Source organism: Carassius carassius, chromosome 30 (assembly GCF_963082965.1).
Source record: "Carassius carassius chromosome 30, fCarCar2.1, whole genome shotgun sequence".
NCBI lineage: Eukaryota > Metazoa > Chordata > Actinopteri > Cypriniformes > Cyprinidae > Carassius > Carassius carassius.
Genome location: NC_081784.1, coordinates 20,511,020 through 20,534,839, shown reverse-complemented (window position 1 = coordinate 20,534,839; position 23,820 = coordinate 20,511,020). Strand labels below are relative to the sequence as shown.

The 23,820-nt window shown below is 37.3% G+C and overlaps 2 protein-coding genes across 9 annotated transcripts in view; both read right to left on the bottom strand.

The window, feature by feature from the left end:
• LOC132110875 (E3 ubiquitin-protein ligase MARCHF8-like) overlaps positions 1–8,207 on the bottom strand; it is a 102,946-nt gene extending 94,739 nt beyond the window's left edge. The window contains exon 1 of one of the 6 annotated variants that reach the window (XM_059517915.1): positions 8,014–8,207. The gene's annotated coding sequence lies outside the window, so the exon portion shown is untranslated. Of the gene's footprint in view, positions 1–6,670; positions 6,787–6,832; positions 6,979–8,013 lie in introns of those variants that run through there. The other 5 variants (XM_059517909.1, XM_059517912.1, XM_059517914.1 and 2 more) reach the window with 5 other exon arrangements.
• A 1,970-nt stretch (positions 8,208–10,177) lies between these two features.
• On the bottom strand, positions 10,178–23,671 carry LOC132110871 (AN1-type zinc finger protein 4-like). 3 transcript variants are annotated; one of them, XM_059517903.1, is made up of 10 exons: positions 22,975–23,671; positions 21,374–21,674; positions 19,234–19,309; positions 18,578–18,645; positions 15,920–16,109; positions 14,715–14,862; positions 12,887–13,939; positions 12,517–12,562; positions 11,322–11,439; positions 10,178–10,382 (listed from the first exon to the last, which is right to left on the bottom strand). In XM_059517903.1, exons 2-10 carry the CDS (start codon positions 21,555–21,557, stop codon positions 10,247–10,249), a joined length of 2,019 nt encoding a protein of 672 aa, XP_059373886.1. In that variant the 5' UTR covers positions 21,558–21,674; positions 22,975–23,671; the 3' UTR covers positions 10,178–10,246. The 3 variants fall into 3 exon arrangements, with proteins under 3 accessions (XP_059373886.1, XP_059373885.1, XP_059373887.1); XM_059517902.1 differs by having other exon boundaries at positions 23,070–23,671; XM_059517904.1 differs by having other exon boundaries at positions 23,387–23,671.
• Positions 23,672–23,820: the final 149 nt, after the last annotated feature.

The window sequence follows — 23,820 nt, the reverse complement described above, 5'->3', positions numbered from 1 at the left end:
ATTGCCCCATACAAATGCAGTTATGGCACTGCTGAATCAATTCGCAGGTCCACACTCATTACGACAGTCTCTGGAAACAGAAGGCGAGAAGAGGAGAAGAGCACTGAGACGAAAGTGCAAAATTCAGGATCATTGATTTTTCATCATACACTGGAACAAAATATCTTTCCTTGAATTTGGTGCTCTCAGACCTTAATAAAACTTAAGGTTAATGCCATAAGAGGGAAATGGCATTTGCAGAACAATATCAAAAGAAAAACAGCATATGCTGCAGACAGTAACATTGTTATTTCCAGGCTTTTACCATGAACCATGTCTTGAACATTGGTGGGGGACCTACTTATATATATATATATATTATTAGATACAAGATTTGGATGCTTTTGTTTTTTCACTAGATCGGTTTTGGAGAAATGTAGCATCACATAACTTGCTCCTTAGTGCATCCTCTGCAGTGAATGGGTGCCATCAGAATTATTCCAAACATCATTCTGAAAAAAAGAGTCCATAATACATAATAACACTTCCTCCATGGAAAAAGTCAACTTCCTGTCCTCTCACTGGGAAAAGCAGTATTATATAGAGGTCCTGTATTTTAGCCAGAAGAGAGAGTTTGGAATTAAAAATGTCTTAAAGATGAATTTGTTTATTACAAACACTTAGTTTCTAACATCAAAAGACATTGTCTGACGGACTGGAGTCCGTGAAGTGTGGATTATTGCCATGTTTTTATCAGCTGTTTGGACTCTCATTCTGATGGCACCCATTCACTGCAGAGAATCCATTGGTGAGCAAGTGATGTAATGCTAAGTGATGTAAATGCTAATCTCCAAATCTGTTCTGATAAGAAACAAACCCATCTATATCTTGTAGCATGAGGGCGAGAAAACTTTCATCAATCTTTCATTTTTTGTTGAACTATTCCATTACTGTTCAAATGGAAACAATGAGGAGCAGCTGGGCAGAGCTCCTTGGAAAATACCTAAGAACACAAGGAAAAACATTCTGATTTCAACCAGAATCAGAGCCTTGGGACTCTCTTTCTATATATATGAAATATGACAAATAAAACTGCTCCGAATTGTGAAACATATAACCTTATACATATTCTGCTTGTTGCTTTACATAATCAGGCCTAGGCTAGATCATCATAAGCACACAAGTGATGATGACTGAGCAGCACTGCAATTCATCATTTCATAAGTGGATTATAATTGTTCTTTCTCTGAGTGGCCCAAAGAGCTGTACACTCCATCTCTATTAAAACACATTTTCTATGTCCAAATGGCCTTACTCAGAGCAAAAAAGCAAATAATCTGTAATGGAAAGTCTGATTCAACTAATACAAATGTACAAAATAGTGACATGGTGTCCAAAAACAGGTCTAATCTGTCCCCTTATTTACACTCCCAAAAACAGTGAGCTTGTATTATGCACATACTACACAGTGGGCCCAAAAGTGTGTTTATGATCATCATAATAAATTAAAATATGATAACAAATACCAGTTTGCAATATCAAGCAGCATAGCATCCTGTTTTTGTACATTAAAAGAAAATGAAACCTCACACAAATATAAATGGAAAAAACCTGCTTTTGCATTAAAAAAGGCGGACAGTATGCAGTTTCATTGAAGAGAAAGAGTGCAGTATGCAGGTCTTAATAACAACATAAACCTGAACTCAAAGCAGTGCAGTTACCAAAATCTCTCTCACATACAGGCGAAGTATACTGTTGCAATCATGTTTCTCAAAGCTCTCAGATTTGCAATCCCTAAAGTCATGCAATAAGCCACTATGACATTTGTGTTAGGTGTATCTGCTTTAAAATCATGCAAAAGCTGATTTGACTTTATTCTGATTCAACAGTCAACTCTGTCACTTGTCTGGAATAGAAACCTTTGAAGTAAGTGACCTTGACATGACATTTTCAGCTAATTTATTCATTTTTATAGTCAATGTATATCAATCTTATCAAGTCACAGATACTTTTTCAATGTATATCAATCTCAAGTCACAGATATTTGTGTGTGTGTTTGATAAAAAGCAGCCACTATTCCAAGCTACTTATTTTTTTCATTTAATTTGTCCTTAGAAGAAAAAAAATAAATATTTCATAGTGATTCCAAATGGTAGCGTGAATGGTAGTGTACACACATTTACATGGTGTTTCTTTTTCAAAAAACTAATAAAAAATATATAGTTTTGTTACATTTTTTTCACCTTTTTCCAGAACAACTGATGAGCAACGCCATGATGGATTCCAACTTCCGTTAGGATGCTGTCATGTTCTTGTCTCCATAGAAATTAATGTTAAAACTGTGTAATAAGATCGACTGATTTAAATGAACTGAAACTTTTTCAGTGTAACTAAACATAAAAATGTGTGCAGGGTTAAGCTGTGCTGTTGTTGGCTGCCAGAGTACCAGCAATAAAGGAATTCTGTAAAGTGCTTGTTTTGCAAACCAGAAAATCTGTCCAGCTCTATATGCATTGCATTTTATGTCAAACACAAACAAGAGAAAACGAGCAGCACCTAAGTTATAATACAGTGTGTAAAAATAATAAAATAATGTGATAAAATAATATATTCGGATGCTTATTGTTTCGTGGACATAAATCTCCAAACTTCGCCCAGATCAGAAGCTGTATGTAGGAAACTATAGAAACTACAGGGGCTGTATGAAACTGTGGTGGCATGTGCTTTTTAAAACCATTTTTAGGTTAACCATAATTTACTCATAAGTGTATTCTTGTTTCCAGTAGCGGTACATTGAGCAGTGATGTCTAGACAATGCCACTTGCTATTCTGTAACGTCTGTGCTTTTTGCCTTTTTTTGCCCTTGTTAGAAGAGGAGTTTGTTAATATTTCACTATGTTCTGGCAAAATAGATGTCAGAGAAACAGCATCTGACTGCCCATCTGACTCTGCTTTATCTTCTTTAAACAAGCACAGCAGCATGCAGTTGAAGAAGATGGCTTACATGCTTTTGCTGCTAGGTTTTTATAATGGTGAAAATAAATTGTGATTTTAACAGTAAAAGACTGTAAAAATGCTACAGTAAAAATCTGTTAACTGGTTAACAGTAAGTTTCCATACCATATTCAGTGAATAAATGTAATTAGATTTAATGTAATTTTACAAAAAAATCCTGTTAAATATACGTTTTTTGGAAGTGAAAAAGAAAAATTCATTGTATAAATTTACAGCGACATACCGTAATTGTTTTTTTTTTAAAGTAACGTTTCTTCTTAGTTTTTTCTTATCAGTTGTGAACATTAGGGTTTAATCTTACATTTAATGTTGTTAAATTAATGTTTCTTGCATCATTTCAGTATCATGTGTCACCATGATGGGGTTTAGTGTTTGTGTGAATGACACTGTGCACCTTCTATATAAGTAGAAAAGCTGTTTTTGATGAGCTTTGGCTCATTACATGACTTTCTCATCACTACCAGTTTTTGGTGGTTATCAGTGCAATACAATGTCTCATAACCGATATTACCACTTCAATATGTTGGTTTATAAAAATTACATCAGTTAATGAAATACAGTATTTTACTGTGAATTTAAGTCTGTAAAACCTAAAATGTTGCTAACATATTTTTTACGGTGAAGTTCTGGCAACCACAGCATTCAATGAATATAATACAACAATTCACTAAGGAACTATTGCTTTTACCCAGCAAGGATGCATTAAACTGGTCAAAAACGATAGTAAAAAACTATTTCAATAGATGCAGATTTTTTTTCTTTCAAAAACCTGAAAAAATGGTATCATGGATTCCACAAAAAACATTTTAATATACAAGACTTTGATTTACTGTGTTTTTGATTAAATAAATGCAGCCTCAGTAATGATAACAGACTTGTTTAAAAACATTACCCCAAAACTTTTTAACTATGGTGCAAATTAGGGGTGAAACGGTTCAACTTGCTCACAGTTTGGTTTGTATAATGGTTTTAGAGCCCCAGTTTCGGTACAGTTCGGTATATGCTATGTTTATGGAAAAACTATACTTTCAAATAAAAATTAAGAAAATAAGAATATTCTATCTAATTACAAGAAACAACACAAATAAATACATAGAGTAAAGATACAAATAAAATAAACAGTGATTCTTCACTTGCATTAGTTTTTAGGTACAGAAATTGAATGCTGTAAAATGCTTTTTAGCACCACTCATTGGACACTGAAACAGATGCAAAACGTGCAAGTGTTGCAAAATATTCCACTCAAGTCTTTATGATATTCTGCTCTCTATGGCTTGGGTCACTTCTTCAATGTAAACCTATTGGATTTTCCAGTCTCCCCTCAACAAGCTCCACAATTTGAAGTATTATCCATGATGATAATACAAATAGTGTGGGACAAGTGGTTTGTTCAAATAACTAATCATATGCATGAGCAATATAATACTAATGTTTCCCATATAGCAAACTCCACTAATTACTTTGTGAAAAACTTGAAATCACCAGAGGGACAAATTAATGGAATTCAAAAAAATGTTCTATCTGTAGCTCTAAGTATTAGATTCTCATTATGGGTTTTCCTACGATCCTAGAATAAATCGTTAAGTGTCTTAGCTAATGCTGGAGTGGATATGTAAAACCTCCGTCAAGTGCATCAAGCACATTTGAGCACAAAGGTGAATGTGCTTCATGAATAGACAGTATTAAAAGCAACGCACACGTGGAGAGATTGTCAAATAGCGGCCAACTTTCCAGGAATTCACCCTATTAAGAGTTTTCCCATTTATTTGCAATTTAGAAAAATGTTTTTGGTAATTAAATGGCTTGCTGAGGTCAAACCAATTTCAGAGAATCTAATTACTTTCTACAGTAACTACCTACATCAGTGTTTGTTTTTCAGTCAGAAACAAAACCAATTTCAAAATATAACATTGCAAGCGGTCCACAACTTAATCACTACGTTTATTTTAATCAAGTAGTGTTATTGCCCTATACTAATTGTGTTATTACACATATGGCTCTATCTGGCTGGACTGCAGACCCCAGTGCAATACGAGATAGCATGAACTCCATTTGCACCTTTCGATACGGAGATATATAGCTTTTAATGCAGGTCTGAACTTCAGCTACATACATCTTTATGGTAATCATAAACATTTCATGCAGCGAAGGCCCAGGGGCGGGAGTTTTTCTTTTCCGAATGAGGATGCAAATGAGATATCCTGACTTAAAATCTATGAATCTGGATACAGCGAATACATATTTATAATAAGTGCTTCAAAAACATACGGGAAAGGCCTAATATTGTTTTTTGACATGAATGTCAAAGTGTTCCGAAACCTGTCTGTTTGTTGGTGTGACCCACTGAAGCTCCATAAAGTCCATCATACAGTGCATATGGTAAGATGAGGCAAAATGGACTAAGATGACCCCAGCACCCACTGTGACTTTTTCTTTTGAATATATATGGCACAAAAATCTCATCTCATCACATTTTATGAACAGCTCCCCTATGCCTGTCTTTTTTACATATATTATATTTTGCTTTTCATTAAAACCTATAGGTTAACTGAGTGCAATCATTCCATTAGAATGCAGTGTCGCTATTATGACATATCTTCAATTAAGATATGCACAGTTAAATATGCATATATTCATATTCCTTTACATAAGTCATAGAATAAATGTACCTTTCCAGTGAATTTCTTTTAATTGAATTTTGTGTTGTCTGTTGTTGATTATTTGATTATCCAATTTAAAAAAATTCAAATTACAATTTTACATAGAATATTTGATTTGATAGTTGATCACATTCATAATAGTTAAATTATACAATATAAAAAAAAACATTATACATAATTTTTACATTCTGTAAACGTTTACCCCATCAACAGAGTAAGATGGCCTCTTTGAATAATTTTACATTGTGTGAAATGACAACAAAATACTGCAACCATAAACACACATGGCATTTCAAAACACTGAAGTCAAAGGCAAATCTTGATACAATGCACAGTCAATAAGGTCTTCCTGGATGAACGACACTGGTGAAATACTTTCCTTTTTAAAAAATTCACTGGAAGGGAGGCAACTCCACCATTCCTGAAGCACATCCCCCCACATAATGTTCTTAAAACCTCATGCAACTTCAAAACCAAGCAAACAGGACCAGAAAATGCCGCCATCTATTGTTTTATCTACTGCCACATTCTGTTCTTAAGATAACAGTGACACTGCAAAATGATAAGAAAGTCTACAAAAAGTCAGGCTGTTCAGCAAGATCACGCAAGACTAATTTGACAAATACAATCGTGTTATTTAAAAAATGCTGCATTAAATCACTACTGTCCTTATAGTCAATAATAAGGTATAACAGCTGCATACTGTTCAGAGTATTAGAGTTAAATATTTTAATCAAGAAGAGGAAATTAAGGCTAGTTGTTACATAGGGAAGTTTTGTCACAAGGCATATTTAGTAGTAACTATGTAAAACAAGTGCTTGTTTATAACTAGTGCAATACTGTCTTAAATTGGGAAAGTTTTAGTATTTTCATCGGAGAAAGTTGCAATGTGTCTTTGAAATGTTATGTTATTTACGCATTGACAACTAACCACGGACTCTTCTATAAGAGTCTTACCTTAGCAACAAAAATAAAAGATTCAGTTAATAGAGTAGTCAATGTAAATATGTGCTTACCGCCATGAACACTCAACAAAACTGGCAGTTCAAACCCATCCTTCAATTGTTAAAGAATAGGCATACATGAGCCTGACAACACACAGTCACTGATCCAGCCTTTAAAACTACTCAGGTGTAACATAGGAATGTCAGCATAAACAAAATGTTTACAATACGCACTTATGTCGCGCTGTAATCCATTCTTCATTGAGCCGATGCATCCAACCAACAGACCTGCTGCAATCCACGCGCACTGGTACACTGCCTGGTTACAACGACATCCGAGTCATGAACACGCGAATCGTTCTTTGGAGTCGGATCTTCTCGATAAATCAATTGTACTGGTTCGCTGGACTGCTTGAAGAATGAGTTCATGAATCGGACTCGAGTGAACAACTCACCGTATGGCTCATTGTAGTAAGCAGCAACGCTACAAATAAAACGGGAATATGTTTCGTGTTAACGTAGCATTTTATGTTAACGCACAAAACTGTTTCACCTGAGCAATTTAAGAGAAATCTCACTGTTGTAAAATCTACATGCAAATTATATGTTAATTAATTAGAAGTTGATTCATGTTTGCAACAAACAGGACTTAATCACAACCGGCTCGAAATCAAAAAGAAACGACTAAACGGAAACAAACAGCAATGTTTACTAACCCTTTTACAACATGTATGTAAGTATGAGAAGTCAAAATACATGAGACATTACGTCACAATATTAAAAAGAATCATTTCTGAACTGAATCGTTGAAAAGAGTTGTTCAAAAGAACCGACTTGAGAACTATGCGTCCAACAGAGCCACTGCAATCAGCTAGCGCTGGTTTTCTCTGGAGTCAGAGGTTAACATTCCCAGCAGCCTTCTCTTTTGTAGCCTACACATCTTTCACTGGCAATAGTTTAGTCGTACAGAATTATATCAGTATCGCTGACGACGCGAAGTCAATCGTCTTACCTCATTTTACAAGACTGTTTCAGTTTAACAAAGTGCAATAGTGCATTATGCTAGCTAAAAACAGATGCCTTTTCGTTGTTTGTACATCATTAACAGTTTAACACAGTCAAGGCAAATACAGCACGCACAACAGAGCTGTTCAGCAGTGTTTCTGCAGGCACCCGAGCTGCAGTCACCAAGCGTTGTTTCTACAATAAACCAATGCCTTCTGCAGTGCTAAACGAAGTGACACGCGAACGATACATGCGTTATATGTATACAAGAAGATATGCAAATCCCCCCAAAAGATGCAAATGATTTCACGGCGAATTAAAAGACGACCGTGTGTTTTGTTACAGTGACAGCGGTGCAGTGTTTACCCTCTTCATGCACATTTCCGTAATTCGATCAAATGTTTGCTTACCTCGTCTTTCCCCGTCTGTTCAAGCGTTGTTTTTGTTTTTATTTCACCATACCCATCTGATAGTTTGCGTCATGTCCACCGACTTCCGCGTTCGGGGAGGAAAATCGGGTTGAAAAAAAGACAATACATCGGAGCGGGCATGCGCGTGTCTGCTCCACTGCTAATAATATACGAGCACAGCTGAGCCAGTGCTGTGGGCTCATTAATTACTCATTACAGTTCTATAGAGAAATGAGCAAGAACTTTTTTGCGTGCTAGAGATGCTGGTGGTGAGGATCTCTTTGCTGTTCTTCAGTCTAATTGTTTGAGATTCATGTGTCCATACAGTCATTTCATTAGTTAAAGTGGTGCAAAATAGGGTTTGTTTTCAAGTTTTGTTCTGTTTAGATTTTTTGTTTGTTTTTAAATTAACAGAATTTAAAGATGCTCTTTTCTAATTACTGTCAAAGTGGTTGAAGACAATAAAAAAGCAATGTTTCACAGGGATGTGCTTGATGTGCCCTGCTCCTCCTCCTCTTATTTGGATGAACACAACAGATGATCTTCCTGTATGTGTTATGACAGAGACAGCAGCTAAAGGCTGTGTCATGCTTTGAAAGGGTTTACACGTTTTATCTGCACATTCTGTGCCCAGAGCATTGTCTAAACATGCTTTGATTGATTGTTACATAACACAATTATGAATAACTTGCTTTTTTAATTGTGCAAGCTTGAATAAAGTACAACAGTCTGGACTCTACAATCAATCTTTTCTTTTTTTGATGTGTGGATGTTTCATCAAATGTTTAAAAGTTTTTCTTGATTTTCTTGTCTTATATACACAGAACACTTATATACACAGAGCTAATCTTAAGAGTCATTTGGAAATGAGATCTCTATTTTCCTATAATGTGATATTGTATGTGATTCCTTTTGAAATGGAACAGTATATTCTCAGTTTTGAGCGATGCCTGTTTCCTTTCATTTAGCACTGCCTGATCCTTTTTTACACCATCAGCTGGCTGCACAAACTAGTCTTTTTAGTTTAGGACTCTTAACTGAGGTTAATCCGGAAATTTTAGACTGTTTCTATATTATTTTAAGTAAGAAAAAACTGTACTAATAACACAAAGTTTTTCAGAGGTGGATTCACTCACTAAATGGCTTCATGCTAGACACAGGATTACAATTTAGTCAAATGAGGCAGGGAAACACGTTGAGACAAGACTATGACTATACTCATTCCAGTACCTGGAATCCCAAACAGCAGTCCTGTTATGACGAAGCAACCGAAAAAATAATAAACACCCCAATGCGAAGTTAAAGAGTTGTGAGAGATACAGTAGAACAACAGAATACAGTACAAGAGAGTGAAGAAAAATTCAAAGGAAACGCTGATATTTTATTAGGCTCATCACCTGAAAATTACAGAAAAATCCAAATAACATCTGCTGCCTTCTAAGCAGCTTTTCAAATACTTAGGTACAAAAAAATCCTTCATCATGGCAACCAGTCAACTGTTAACATCTTATCATGCCAAGCCCTTATAAAGTTGCTTTAGAATGCTACATGGTCAAACTGCATAGTGTAGTGTGTACGGACGATAGAGCCTATATACTTCATACTCAACCAAGGTTAAACAGTCTTGTTATACCACGAGTGAACAATGCTTGGCATTTTCCATGATGAGAAGTGTTCGGTAGAGTGATACTGGATAGAGAAGAGGAACGATGTGTCAGATATATACGAAATATCTAATAGGAAACTTACAAAAGACAAACAGCACATAGTTCAAGCACCCCCCCCCCCACCCCCACCCCCCACATACAGACACCAATCTCCGCAAGAGATATTCAGCATTAGTAAAGTTCATCTCTGCAAGACTTGTCACGAAAAGTGATTGTTGGTTCTATTTCAAAAAACAAAACAGAGAAAAACGTGTAAATAGATATGCGTAGTTGTGTATTATGCTCATTTAAAAGTATTTAACAGCTTATTTGAGTAATATAAACGTTTTTAGAAACTATTTACATGCAGGTTTTTTTTTTTTCATGAAGTAATTTATAGACAGCAGACAAAGGTGTGTTTTCCAAGGCAACGGCTAATGAGTGAGCACTGTTTTTCTTTTTTCTTTTTCACTACTATATTTTTAAGCAAACATGGTGATAAAAGCACACGATGGTGATCAAGGTTTTCTCTCTTTTTAATAGTTGATGGATATCATGCCTTTTTTTCTCTCACCAATGCAGTGCCTTCATATTTTGGGCAGCTTTGGTGCACTTATGATGGGGTTGGTCTCCTGTAGAAAGCGTCGGCCTGCACTTTTGTAGTCATACGTACAGTCGTGCGTCTCGGAGTAGCGGTGCATGGAACAGAACATCTTGCCACACCTTACACAGAAATAAACGGATATCTTTACGAGAAAGGCAATAATCATACAGCAATCTAACCAATGTTTCCTCTAAGCGGTGTGAGTGAAAGTGCACATCTGATATTGCTTCCTCAGAAATGCATAAATGGATGGTGTTTGGAATTCATCTGGATGTCCATTGATTTTTTCCAGTATGGAACTAAAGCTATAAGAAAACTGTACAGAAAAAAAAGCTCACAGCTAGACCAAATGGAATTGTTTCCAAAGGTCCCAAACATTTTTTTTTAAAGTAATTACACAAATACAGCCTCCAGAATAACTTAGGAACAATAAATAATCGTACTGGCACAATTAGCCCAAATACAAGCTATAATGTTTATAAAGGAATACTCTTATGTTCATCAAGACTGCATTTATTTAATCAAAAATATAGCAATATAGTGAAATATTACAATTTAAAATATCTATTTTCCATTTAATTTATTCAGCATAAACCATAAAACCCATATTGGCCAATCTAAATATTGGGGGATGTGTCCTTATCAGTGTTTATGGTGATTACAGCCATGCTATTAATAAACAAATCATGTTTGAAAAATGTATTTTACTATTGTATACTATTATGAATAAGTCTAGCTGGATGGTTTATATTAGGCACAGGAGAGAATAACAGGCACAGCGTTCTTTATAGTCCTTTTGCACCATATAAAGATGCACCATATAAGACTTTGCCTTGATCAAAGCTTCGAGACAACATCCAGAGAAACTGAAGAAAGTCACAGATGGTGTTATCAACAATGGCACATCACATATATAAGAACTACTGTCACCCCCAAATAGAAATAACTCTGTTGGTGCACCAAATGAAGTGCATACTTCCCTTTAAGATTACAGCTATACATTAACTTCCCTTGTTGTAAAATAATGAAAAACTCATACTGAGGGATCCGCACTGTACCTGCATTCATAGCTGGTGGCCATCCCGGTCTTCTTCCCACACAGGAAGCAGTGCTTTGAACTCTTTTTCTTTGCTCCAGAGGGAACCTTCACAGGGGGCAAGTGATGTGTTGGAGTGCCTAAACCGGACAATCACATGAATAAATCAAGGGAGACAATCACAACTACTGTAAAATACAGATTCAAAAGAAAAACTATTCATGTACTTTGAAACCTCCCTGTTTATTTCTACATAGGTCACAACGATAAGGAGCAAGGGGGAAAAAATGCCAAGCACTGGCGCATGAGATTGGATTTCCAGTCATGTACTTGCTGGTCTATCTATTCTGTTATTTGCCATCACTGTTGCATTTTCAAGCCAGTGACAATCTCAGTCGTGACAGAACATTCAGTCGCTCTGAAACGCTGTCAGGGAACATTTCCCAAATGTATCAGGACCACCTGTTGCAAAACCATCATCCAGGCTCTTAAGCGCACAATAATGCAGGCAGTCTCTCTAAGCATCAAACTGAGTCTGAGTGAAGATGTGCTTCTATTTTGTGTGTTATTTTATCATGCATGCTTTTGTAAACATGTGATCATGTAAATATTTGTCTGAGATGTGACTGAGCTGTGCTGATCATTTCCCTTTTCTTGGTTTCACTCAGCAGTTATTTTCTGTATGAAAGTGAATGTTTCAAACTTGAATTTTAACTTCATTTAAAATGCAACTCTTTCTGTAAGACAGTGCAGAGCAGTCCTGCAGTCCTCACCCCTCAAACTGACCTCCTGGAAACTATTTTGTAAACTGATATGCAGTATTCCAAATCTTTTTTAAACAATGCAAAAGTCTTTGCTGTGACTTCTGAACAATTTTTTGCATTCTTGCTGAATACAAGTATTCATTTCTGAAATTTTCAATATACTGGCCCACTAAACCACAAAGTTAAATCCAAGTTGGGCACTAGTACTGGACTAGGCTGGAGGCAGCAATGAACTTGAACGTTTCGCAGTGCAGCCTGACTTTAAAGCAGTGGCCTGTGGATTTACAGATGGAAACAAGATGGTGTATAAATGTTTAAAGCAGTGACGAGTGGAAAAGTATGACAAACGGCCAACACAAAGAACAACAAAAAAGTTTCTCTGTGATATGGGCCGGCTCTGTGAGTTGGTGTTCTTAATGGTTAATTTCACACGGTTTATGTCAAGCCACTCACCTAATCTCTTTATTGAACTGGAGAGGCCGCTTGATGAGCTTGGCGGCTGCAACAACAAGATTTCGCATGATAAAGCATTCATGAGATTGCCACAACACTATTCTCATTAGCTGAAATGCCAAATCAAATGAATCGTACTTGTAATCTGTCTTGTACAGTGTATAATGTGCAGCAAGCATCTTTTTGGTGACAGGAAACATGTTCTAGTAGTAGCACTAATTTGCACGACAGTATCTGCATTTCATATTGAGCTAAAGCAAATACGGTTTCTCCTTGTAGCCCGCTGAGATCAAATGAACATCAGGTTTTTGAAGCTGTACAAACAGAAGATCTGTAAAAGCAGCAGCATAAGTCAAGGTTACAAACTCACCGTGTGTCCGGCTGTCCTCTGTAGCGGGGAGATCCTCCTCAGCAGGTCTTCCTGCAACAGATGAATGTTGGTTGGTAGGGGGGCGGCTGTAGCACATAACCTGCCCAGCGCAAAGGGCCCAGCCAGGGCCTCTTGACCACCACCACCTGCCAGGGAGGCCAGGAGCTTTGTGTTGCTTACCGAGCCCAATGGCTTTTTAGCCGCTTTGTTAGACATCTTCGTAATGTCTCGTTCATCGCTTTTGGAAATCACCTCTGAATGCTTGTCCACTTTGAGCCCACATACAGATGTGGTCCGTGACGGGGAGTTGGCTGGAAGTGACGGGCTGTTGCTCGTTCTGAGGAGCGCTTGGGCTGGACTGGAGGAACCCGTGAACTCAAAGTGCTGCGGTATGTGAGGAGGTGCGAGGGGGTCAGATTGGGAGGCCAGCCAGTTCGTGTTAATGGCTTGGGAAAGAAGAGGAGCTGTGGTGTTGGGTTCTTGGAGAGTTACAGAGCTCAAACCTCGCTCTCGCTGAGTGGATACGTCTAGACTCAGGGGCTCAGGAAGATTGAAGGATACAGCTTTGGGTGGCTCCATCATTGCTGAGTTCTTGGCTACCGTTAATCTGTCACTTTGGAGATCAACCTCATCTTGAACTCCAGAGCTGGACAGAAGCGATAGAGGTGGGTACACACAGTCTCGCATAACTTTAGGCCTTCTCATATCCAGCCTGGACACTTTGGGAGGGAGTCTGATCTTCCTGGGCACTGGATTATCCCATGGTTCCTCAGCCTGGAGCATATATACGCCAGAAGCTCCATAGGAAGGATGAGCGTGGCTTGAGGAAGTGGGACTCGAGAGAGATGCGAATGCTTGGTGGGAGGAGCCGGCAGCAGGGGATAAAACTGCAGGTTGCTGCTGATCACCGATTGGAGGTAGATGTGTTGGAGAAGCGTGGCCTATCTGAGGAAGGACACGAAACATTCGATGGTGTCGGGCAGAGCCAAACGAACCGCCGCAGGGCCGCAGACCTACTGGAGGTCTGACTTTTAATTTAGCAGTCTTCTTGGGCTGACAGAGACACAAAAAAAAGTCACAGAAAAATATCTCTCATTTAAAGACATTTTTTCCAAGCAATTTAACTGTTTTAGAAATGCACCAACATTAAAGTTTCGACCAATACAGAAAAGTCAAAATTTATAAGATTTATACTCTCATAAAAAAAATTAAAAAAATAAATAATAAAACACTAAAAACTATTTGTGAATTATTAAAAAGTGAATTATTATTAATATAGATAGCTCAGAATTCATATTGTACACACATTTATTCACATTTGAAAAAGCTGTTGTAAACTAAAATATGGTACATCTGTTGTATAATGTGTCAAGTTGCGATACTGCTCTTAAACTGTGCTCCACATTACACCTCCCTAATAGGTTTTCCACAACACATTTCTAAGATGTTTACAGTAGCAATGCATGCATAGGCATGCAAGTTCTCAAATAAGATAGTAGTATATGCAATAACAGCAATGGTTTCCTAAATACAGAAAAACAATTATCTCCCAATAAGACATGTCTTCTGACAACTATGCATAGTTGAGTGTGAATAATTAACTTCATGTGCCAATCTGCTGAGCTTGTAGTTATTACTGCGCCAGTTAATCAGACAGCGTGGGATGGGCGACATTCTCACCAGCTGGAGAACTGTGTGCACTTCCATACCGCTCCACTGTCAAATTTAATCAGATGTGTTTGATAGTATGGACGTATATTGTTAGAATATGTGGAAGAGGAACGAAAAAAAGATTAAGGGCATGTCTAATCCACCTATTCTGTTGTACCTTTTTGTTAAGGTTCATATTCTCCATCTTGGCTTTGAGCAGCTTCATCTTGCTCATTGTGATGGAGTTCTCCAGCATCTGCTGTTCTGAAGCTGCACTCTCTGATTCCTCCTCCTCCTCCGCGTACACATTGTGTACAGAGGTGCCGCTGAAACACACACATGCATAGATGAACTCTTCGATTATTTGTACTTAGCAGTGCTGCTCATTTCCCTCATGCTGCACTGAATAAATGGCATTTAGGATATTTAAATTCAATGAGTAGTTTTTAGTTTTTTTTTTTTTTGTAACGAGTCTCAGCTGTTGAAAAGGCTCAGAGGTTTATTATTAGGTTTTACCCAACCATTGTTCAGGATGCTCTGTGGTTAATGAAGCAAAACCAGCTGATTACAGCACCGCAGGTTCCACATTTGCTAAAAAAAAAGTTCTTAATAGTTCCATTTTCTATGTAAAGCATTCTGCAGATGATTGCCTTCCAATGAAAAAGCTGAATCTGTCACAGTGACAGCTAACACATCAGAAAATGAAAAGGTGAAGTGTGTCATTTCTGTTGCAGCATAACACTGTAATGTACAAAATGAAAAATGCATATTTACTTTAAGATTTCCTAAATATTACATTTAACAGTGTTATTAAATTATCGGTGATTATTATGGTTAGATAATGGCAAAGTCTCAGATATTCAGGTGCTTAGATATGATCAGTGCTTCAGTGTCAGTCTTTGGGAATTTCTAGCTGAAACTAGCTGAAAATTGTACGTCTATTTCTTTGTAGATATTTATTTATTTCAAAACATTGGTCTATTTGTTTAAAGCAGAAACCTGTTACAATTATTTTTTAATGATTTTTGGAATTCCGTTTAAATACATTTTCATTACGAGACTTAAGATTACATTTAACAGTGTTATTAAAGTATTAAGTGTTTTTTATGGTTATATAATGTCAAAGGCAAATGATTTGTGATTTACATAACTTATGTAAATTATTATTTTATTTTTTTTCTTCTGACTTCCGTTTCGGTGATGCTATTGACGCAGATGTTACGGTCTGTCAAGTTTGCCAGCAAATGTTGATGCATATCTTCATTAGAAAAACAACATGACATGAAAACTGTATTTCTGAAACATCTGCTTCTGTCTAAAAAAGGGAACCAGATTGCAGTGTGGACAGAACTCTCGGCAAGTTTTTCTCTTCTTTGAACTGACCTCAATGATTCAGACACAGGTGTGAGAGTTCCATCTCCTCTATCCACCACACGGAAGAAACTGAGCTGATCTCCCTCACGGTACACCAGGAAGGTGACCTGTTTATTAGGCAGAGACTTTTCCCACATCTCCTCTCTCCCTGCATCAAGGCAGTCAGCGATATCCCTCACAGAGTCATCCGTCACTGTCACTGCAGGTAACGAGAAGAAACAGGATGCAGGTCATACTAATCAATATCAGACTGGTAACTAACTGTGTGCCTGCACACTTCCTGGAACGGTAATTAACTTTTTTTTCCTGACCTCAAAACCATTGCACAATGGCACATAGGAAGGATTAGAAAGCTGCAACAAATTCAGCTTGTACTGAACTGCTGCAACTCAGTACTGCAGTAGCATTCATTATTTATTAAAAAAATTTTTTTGTTGTTGTTGACAAAGGAAACTTAGAATTTTTCTCTGAGGCAGAGTTTCAATGCCAACAAAGGGTGAAACAAACCAAAGTTATAAAAAGATAATTTAAACATATTACATGAAAATATATTGAAACATGGAGATAGAAATTATACTGCATTCAGCATGATCTTTGACTGCAAGCTACCAACAAACCAACAACTGATGGACTGAACCAAATCCTGGGCCTACAATTATTTTATTTTTCTTCCCATAATCATTTCACTTGGACACCCATCACAATATGAAATAAATCATCTGTCGGTACTTCCAGGTGGCAGAGAGTTTTTTGGCAAAAGTATCAATCATGTTAAAGATGCAGATGCCTTAGAAAACCATGTATCCAATATAATACCTATAGCTTTATATAGTTAAAATGCCCCTATTAATCGATTTTTGAAAATTACCTTTTATGCAGTGTGTGACACAGCTCTAAGTGAATGAATTCATCCTGGCAATTTTTAAATCTGAAAGTGCACCGTGTATAAACTAAAGTTATTGTCTCTCAAAAGAAAGAGTCGACTCTGAATCATTGAAACAAGTCGATTTTAAAACGAATTTTTATCATACTGATGTCAACATGAAACATTAGCATATTGCCCGTTCACTCGTTGGTTTTCTCGGGTTGGTCTTAATGAAAATGCAAGTTCATTCTTTACCACTAGATGCTGCTTTTAGAGCAGTAAAATAGCTGTTTCCCCGATAACGCTGTACACAAAGCAGCACTGCGCTCACAAACACTGCTTTATCAGGCATTACAGGCATGTTGAAATTAAAATGAGACCAATCGGTCTAATCACCACAGATTAGCGTCCCGCAAAGGAGGGGTTTGTAAAAATGAATCGTTAAAGTGGTCATATAATGCTTTTTTAAAGATCATTATTTTGTGTATTCTGTGTGACAGAATATGTTGACATGCATTAATGTTCAAAAACAAATTATTTTTCAAATACTGTACATTATTGTAGGTCCTCTATGCCCTGCCTCTCTCAAACGTGTCGTTTTCTACAAAGTCACTCCTTCCAACAAGCGCACACAGTCTGCTCTGATTGGCCAACAGACCCAGTGCATTGTGATTGGCCGAACACCGCAAGCACTAATCGTAAATGTAATGCCCCTTTCCATAATCGCAAGCTTCATCTTTCAAAACAAATGTAAAGACAGTTAATAATGTCCTTAGTTTTACCATCAGTTCAAGCCCTAAAGAGGAACAGAGTCGTGTAACAGACACAGTGATGAAGCTCGTATGTGTTTGCAGTACACAAGCCACGAACGGTTAAGACAGCTGACTCCACTCTGTGACCCTGTCTCTCTCTCTCTCTGTGACACACGCCCGCACTCACACATGCGAATGCGTAAAATTTAGCATTTGAACATTCAATAGCAAAGACTTAAACTAATAACAAAACATACTTCCAGTAGCTGATTCAGAAGAACCAGATTGTTGTAGCAAAGTCAGAATGACCTCCTTTCCTAGGTTCACGAAATGGTTATCTATAAAATGCGTTGTTGTTCTGTTGTAAGTAATCTTAAAGATGCATCTACTTTTGGAAGGCCAAATAAAGTGCTTTTGCTTTCGCCTAGACACACAAAGCATCTCCATGCCATGGCGTAGATATGGCGTGACGTAGAGATGTGGGGGGCGTGTTTAAACGAGGCGTTTTAGGGGGCGTGACAGAGTCTTAACTTTGATAAAGAAGATCTCTTTGGATTTGGGACTCTTTAGTCTTTGCAACTTTACAGATCTTCTTCATGCACCAAGAGCTTGTAACACTCAAAAGAGAAATATGACCCCTTTAAATAAATCGTCTGGGAGTCGTTGAGCAAGTAAGGTAAAATAAATGCATATTATAAGACGATTAAAAGTGTTTTTTGACCTTGCATGCATGTCAACCTGTTGTTGGGGACTCCCAAATTCAAAATATGAACCTTTCATTACCCACAATAGGGGCACTTTGAGACAACCAGAGCATGACGACAAGCAGGTACTGAAACATATTGTGCCTCACTCCTAAGATCAATGGTTTTAAAAGCAAAAATAGGGTTTTCAAATGCACTCAGGATGAATTACTAACCCTAAGTAAAGTTTGAACAGTGTGAAATAAGGGACGAGATAAACCAGCCAAACATTACATTAACCTGGGGTTCAGAATGAAAGGGTTAATACTTTAAACTATGAAAATCCCAGTCATTGGTGGAAATGTACCTCGCCTGGTGTTTACAGGTCCTCCTCTCATGGCGAGTACCAACTTGAGAGTGCAGCCCTCTGTGATGCTGAAAACACAACCAGAGGAAAATTCAGAGCATGCAGTGGCATAATAAACTCAAAACCACTACAGTCTATACAGTTCTGCCTTTAGAAATATTTGCTTCACTTAACATGTGAAGCACAATAAGTGCCATCCAGCCCCACAATATCTTCCCAGAAAGCCTCTATGTGGAATATTAACTGACAAGAATTTATGACAAAACCACCATCTGTGACCTTCAGAATGAGCCAGACTGCTCTTGAGAGAAGTGGCTGCATTTAAAGGAATAGCTCACCCAAAATGCAAACGCTGTCATCATTTACTCTAACCATAGCTATCGTATGGCTTCAGAAGATGTCAAATTTAGAGCATGAGTCACACAGACTACTTTTACGATACTTTTATGCTGCTGATGAGCCCCTGGTCAAAGCATGCTTTTATTTTATGAAAAAAAAAACAGCTTGGACATAGAACAAAACATCTCAGTTTCTGTTCCACAAAAGAAAGAAAGCTTTTAGACTAGAGCAACATAATGTGGTAGTTGAGCATACTTCCTGTAATACAACTTGCTGGATCCTGTTTTGTATAGCTGAAAAACAGACTGAAAACTCACCTGTAATCATGTAAGCAGTACTCATCTTCAAGCTCCATCCCATTCCATATCAAATGCTGCTGAGAGACCGGGATGCCTGTGAACCGAGATATGCCGTGAAATGACAATCTTTTTATAATGTAAACTATAATAAACGTTCAGCCACATGCACAGCCGTTTAGATGACCATGCTCCCTGCCGGACAGAAATATTTAATCAGGTTATTTAACCACAAACTTCAAGGAACATTTAACCATAAATAAACTGAAACAAATGAGTCAAATCGAAAAGAATAAATTCTCTAAAAATGTATAGAAGCAGATCAGAACAAATATGACTCAGATCTGCCCCCCTGTGTACACCAAATAAATCAACAATCAATTCAACTTCTACATTTCATCTCGCAGTGAGCAGTAGATATAACAACACAACACAAGAAACACCTAAAATGTTTGAAATAGCTATATAAACAACCTTTTTTATGGTTATTATAGTCATTCTTTCTTAGCACATAACAGAGTATAAAGATAAGTGTACTGCTTAAATTTTTCAGATGTTTGCTCTGGCGAATAGACGTACCTTTATCAGGTGTAAAGTGCAATGAGACACCAGAACGCACCCATGCAACACAAAACTAGTATCTGTTCCCAGAAGGGCTAGTTTTCTAGACAGGATCAACAATGTGATGTGGTCAGAGCAGTTAGTGTGTGTGGTCTGTCCTAGTCTTGCTTTTTAAACTATACAGCCTCCATGTGCGTAATCTGAAACCTAATCTGAAACAGAAGTTTGAAACATTTCATAATGAATTCTTCAACATATCCACCTCGCACTTCTTTCCACAACCGGTCTGATTCCTGGAAGGGGGCAGAAGATGCGAAGTGTATCTGAGAATCTAAGATTAGCCCCATTGGAGCAACCGAAACTAGGCCATTCCTCACCTGTAATCCACAGGGTGAACAAACTCATCTTTAATAAAGCTAACTCCTGCAGAAAAGCACCAGACCTTGTGAAACTGGTGCTGTCTAACACATCAAAATGTTCCTGGGGGAAACCGTCTACGCTCGAGACTTGCATGTTTAAAGACCTCAGTGATGTATGCAACCACCGTCTGGACTGACAACGTCCCATCTGGGTTTTCAGTTAATGTTTTTCCTGTCTCATTCATTTCACCCTTATCAGTGGAGTGTGCTGCATCAATCAGACTCACAAATGAAGCACGCTCTGTCCTAATTTTCAGCCCCATGTTTGCTCATGTGCAATTCACAAGAGACACACTACATATAGCTGTGCCCCCCAAATAAATAAAAACCTGTTCATTCATAGAATACTAACATTTCTCTTCCTAACAAAGTCTTTCAACCATGCCACATGATGGTTGCTTTATAGGAGCAGTGATTTTAGCTACGGAGTAATAACAATGGCAGCTTTCATAGTGATCTCCTATTTTGATTGCTCACGTGTTAAACTGGTAAGACACGTTTTATCTGTAACTGTAGAGAGAGCAGATCTGTTAAACAAGTCCAATTACTAAGCGTGCCAGTTGGTAATAAATGACTCAATTTCTTTTAAAGCTCTAAATCAGAATGAAAACATCAGACCTGTACTTCTGGGAATAAAACCATCTACAAAACTAATGATGGATATTTATTGTCTCATTAAAATTGTTCTAAATCACTATCCAGTCTGCACAGAGCAATTAAGGTGCATTACATATAATGTAATGCATGACAACCAATAGCCAAAGCCAAAATTCTAATAATATAACTTTTTGTACTATATTTTTAATCAAATAAATGCAGCCTTGGTGCGCAAAAGAGACTTTTTTCTAAAACTTTACAAACTTTTTTTGACATCATACTTTTGAACGGTAGTGTATTAGAGCAATCTGTAAGGAGAATAACCCCTTAATCTAAAAGTTTTAATAGTGTAAAATGTCTGTATGTGTTTATAAGGAATACGTATATTTTTAGATGTTCCACATGGTCACCATTTTTATCCACATAATCCCTCACTAAATACGAGCTCATAAAATAGCATGAATAATAGTTCTAATAATTTAAAACAAACAGTTTAAAACAAATTAGACCAAACGCATGTAATGTCATTGATGCATCAAAGAATTCACTGTGTGCTGTCTAATGAGTCAAGAGAGGACACATACCCTCCAATCTCAAGATCTTGGCCTTGACTGAGACCACCTGTTCAATCGGAGAGACGCACAGCTGGAAGCAGGTCCCTGTCAGAGTCTCAATGAACAGCTCCATGGTCTCGCTGAAGGGCAGCTTGTAGTGCACCATGCCTACATTGTCATCATTGAAAAACGGTGGGTTCCTCTTGTCAGTCATTACTGCAAAGGACAGGGCTCAGGATGAGACAATGATGAACCCTGCCCAAGGTGGAGGAGTGAGGGTGGGGATGTCGCCTCCGTCCCAGTAGGAACACATTATGCATGGAGCTTTGGGCTGTGGAGAATAAAAATAGTTGTATTAAAAAATATTCGGATGTCTGATGAGTATACATTTTATATATATGTATATACTTACTACTAATTAGTTCACTTCCAGAATGAAAATTCTGTCATAATTTACTCACTCTGCACTTGTTCCAAACAACATCTATGAGTTAATTGTTTTACCAAAATAACAGGGCTTATTTTTTTAAATGCATGTTATTTTTTTATTTAGTACTGAGCTGAATAAGATATTCCACATAAAATACATTGACATATAGTCCACAAGAGAAAGAAACAGCTGAATTTATAAAAATTACCCCATTGATTCTTAAAACTGTTGTTACCTGAATGATCCACAGCTGTTTTCTATGTGAAATATCTTATTCAGTTCAGTACTAAATAAAACATAACACGCATTTTGCACGATCCCTCATATTTTGGTAAAATAATTAACATTTTGCTGATTCTGAAAGGTGTATGCAGGCCTGTAACAATTACAAATTTTGTTGTGCGATATATTACCCCAGAAATAATTGCGATAAATGATATTATTGTAATTTTAAGACAATTTTATGACACTAAAAATATAATCATAATATAATAGCATAATAATGCAAGAAGGTCAACAGACTTTCCAATGACAACAAACTTTTAATTCTTAAGAACACTTAGATCATGGAAATTAAGTATCAAAATATAAGATACCTTAAAAAACTTCAAATAAATAGTAAATAAACATTTTCTAACAAAAAGTAAAAAAGAAGAAAAAAATAAAAAAGCATGAATAACTTGTATGGAGATTTTTCCCTGACCTTCTTTTCTCTGTAAATTAAGAGTGCACACTATTGCTGAAAAACTCAGACACTAGTTAGCACAAAGGCACAGATCCCTAAACAAGGCCATGTACTGCATCACCAAAAATTATTCAGGTCATGTACATATATTAGGTCGATAAATTGATTATTGCGACAGGCCGAGGTGTATGTAAACATTTGAACTATATATATATATATATATATATTTATTTATATATTATTTATTTATTTCGGAGAGGACATGGTAAAATCACACTTTACTTAAAACTACATATTAACAAATCATTAATAAATATTACTTCTATCTGCCTGCCTATCTATCTACGGCTGGATACCTAACAGCCTATTTATCTATATAGATCCATCTGTATCTATATCGATCTATGACTTCTGTTGATCAACACTGTTTATTTATGATTGTTTGTTTACAATTATTCTAAACAACACAAAAGTGCCTTTAAAGAAACAAATGATGTTTTTCTAACTTATTCTCGCCAAAAGTCGACTACTAAGTGCAGCATCCAAAGGTCCAGTCGACTCGGTGCTTTGGGTTTTAAAACAGGGGTTCAGTTCACCTTTAGTCCTCTTACCTTGACCGCATCAGAAGAGATCTGCAGAGGGATAGCTGGATCAGAGAGAGCCCTGGCTGATGTCCCAGACACAACACACCCCAAAAGCTAGGTGGTTGCTCCTAAAGGTAAAACGACCGATTCCCTAGTCCCTTTAACTTACTCTTATCAGACAGAAACTCGCATTACAATGAGCTTTAATTCTATTTTAGTGGCTACGTTAGCTGGTTTAGCAAAAGCGGCACAGGCAGCCAGACGAACTAACGTTACTCGCAATTGCCGTTGGTGCCTGTACATTTCTATACCATCTTTGCAGTTTCTGCACGCCGATACGTTACCTTATTTTTTCGAGCCTCTGACAACCGCTTTTGTTTCGATGTTATGCGGCTCAAAGGCCCCATTAAAACAGAATATTAAAAAAACTGAAAAAGGAGGCAGCTTATGTGATGCTCTTGATTGACAGTGAGGAGAACGAATGACGTTAGCTGTTGAAGAATAAGAGGGCCGCTCGTCCAATAGCAATGCAGAGTGGGCGGGACCATTCTCTCGACTCCCTTTCCATCTCCCGGATGTTACGTCCTCGGTCACCCTGGCAGCGTCAAACAACGATTTGTGGCTGTGTGTGGTTGCACTCCAACGTATAACACTAAAAGCTTTAAAATGTCTACATTAGGATTAACGTTAGTTTAGCAATGGTTTGGTCCTCTGCAAACGCGTTTCACGTGAATTCAAGCACTCGGACTCATTCAGTACGTTTCATAAAATATATTTT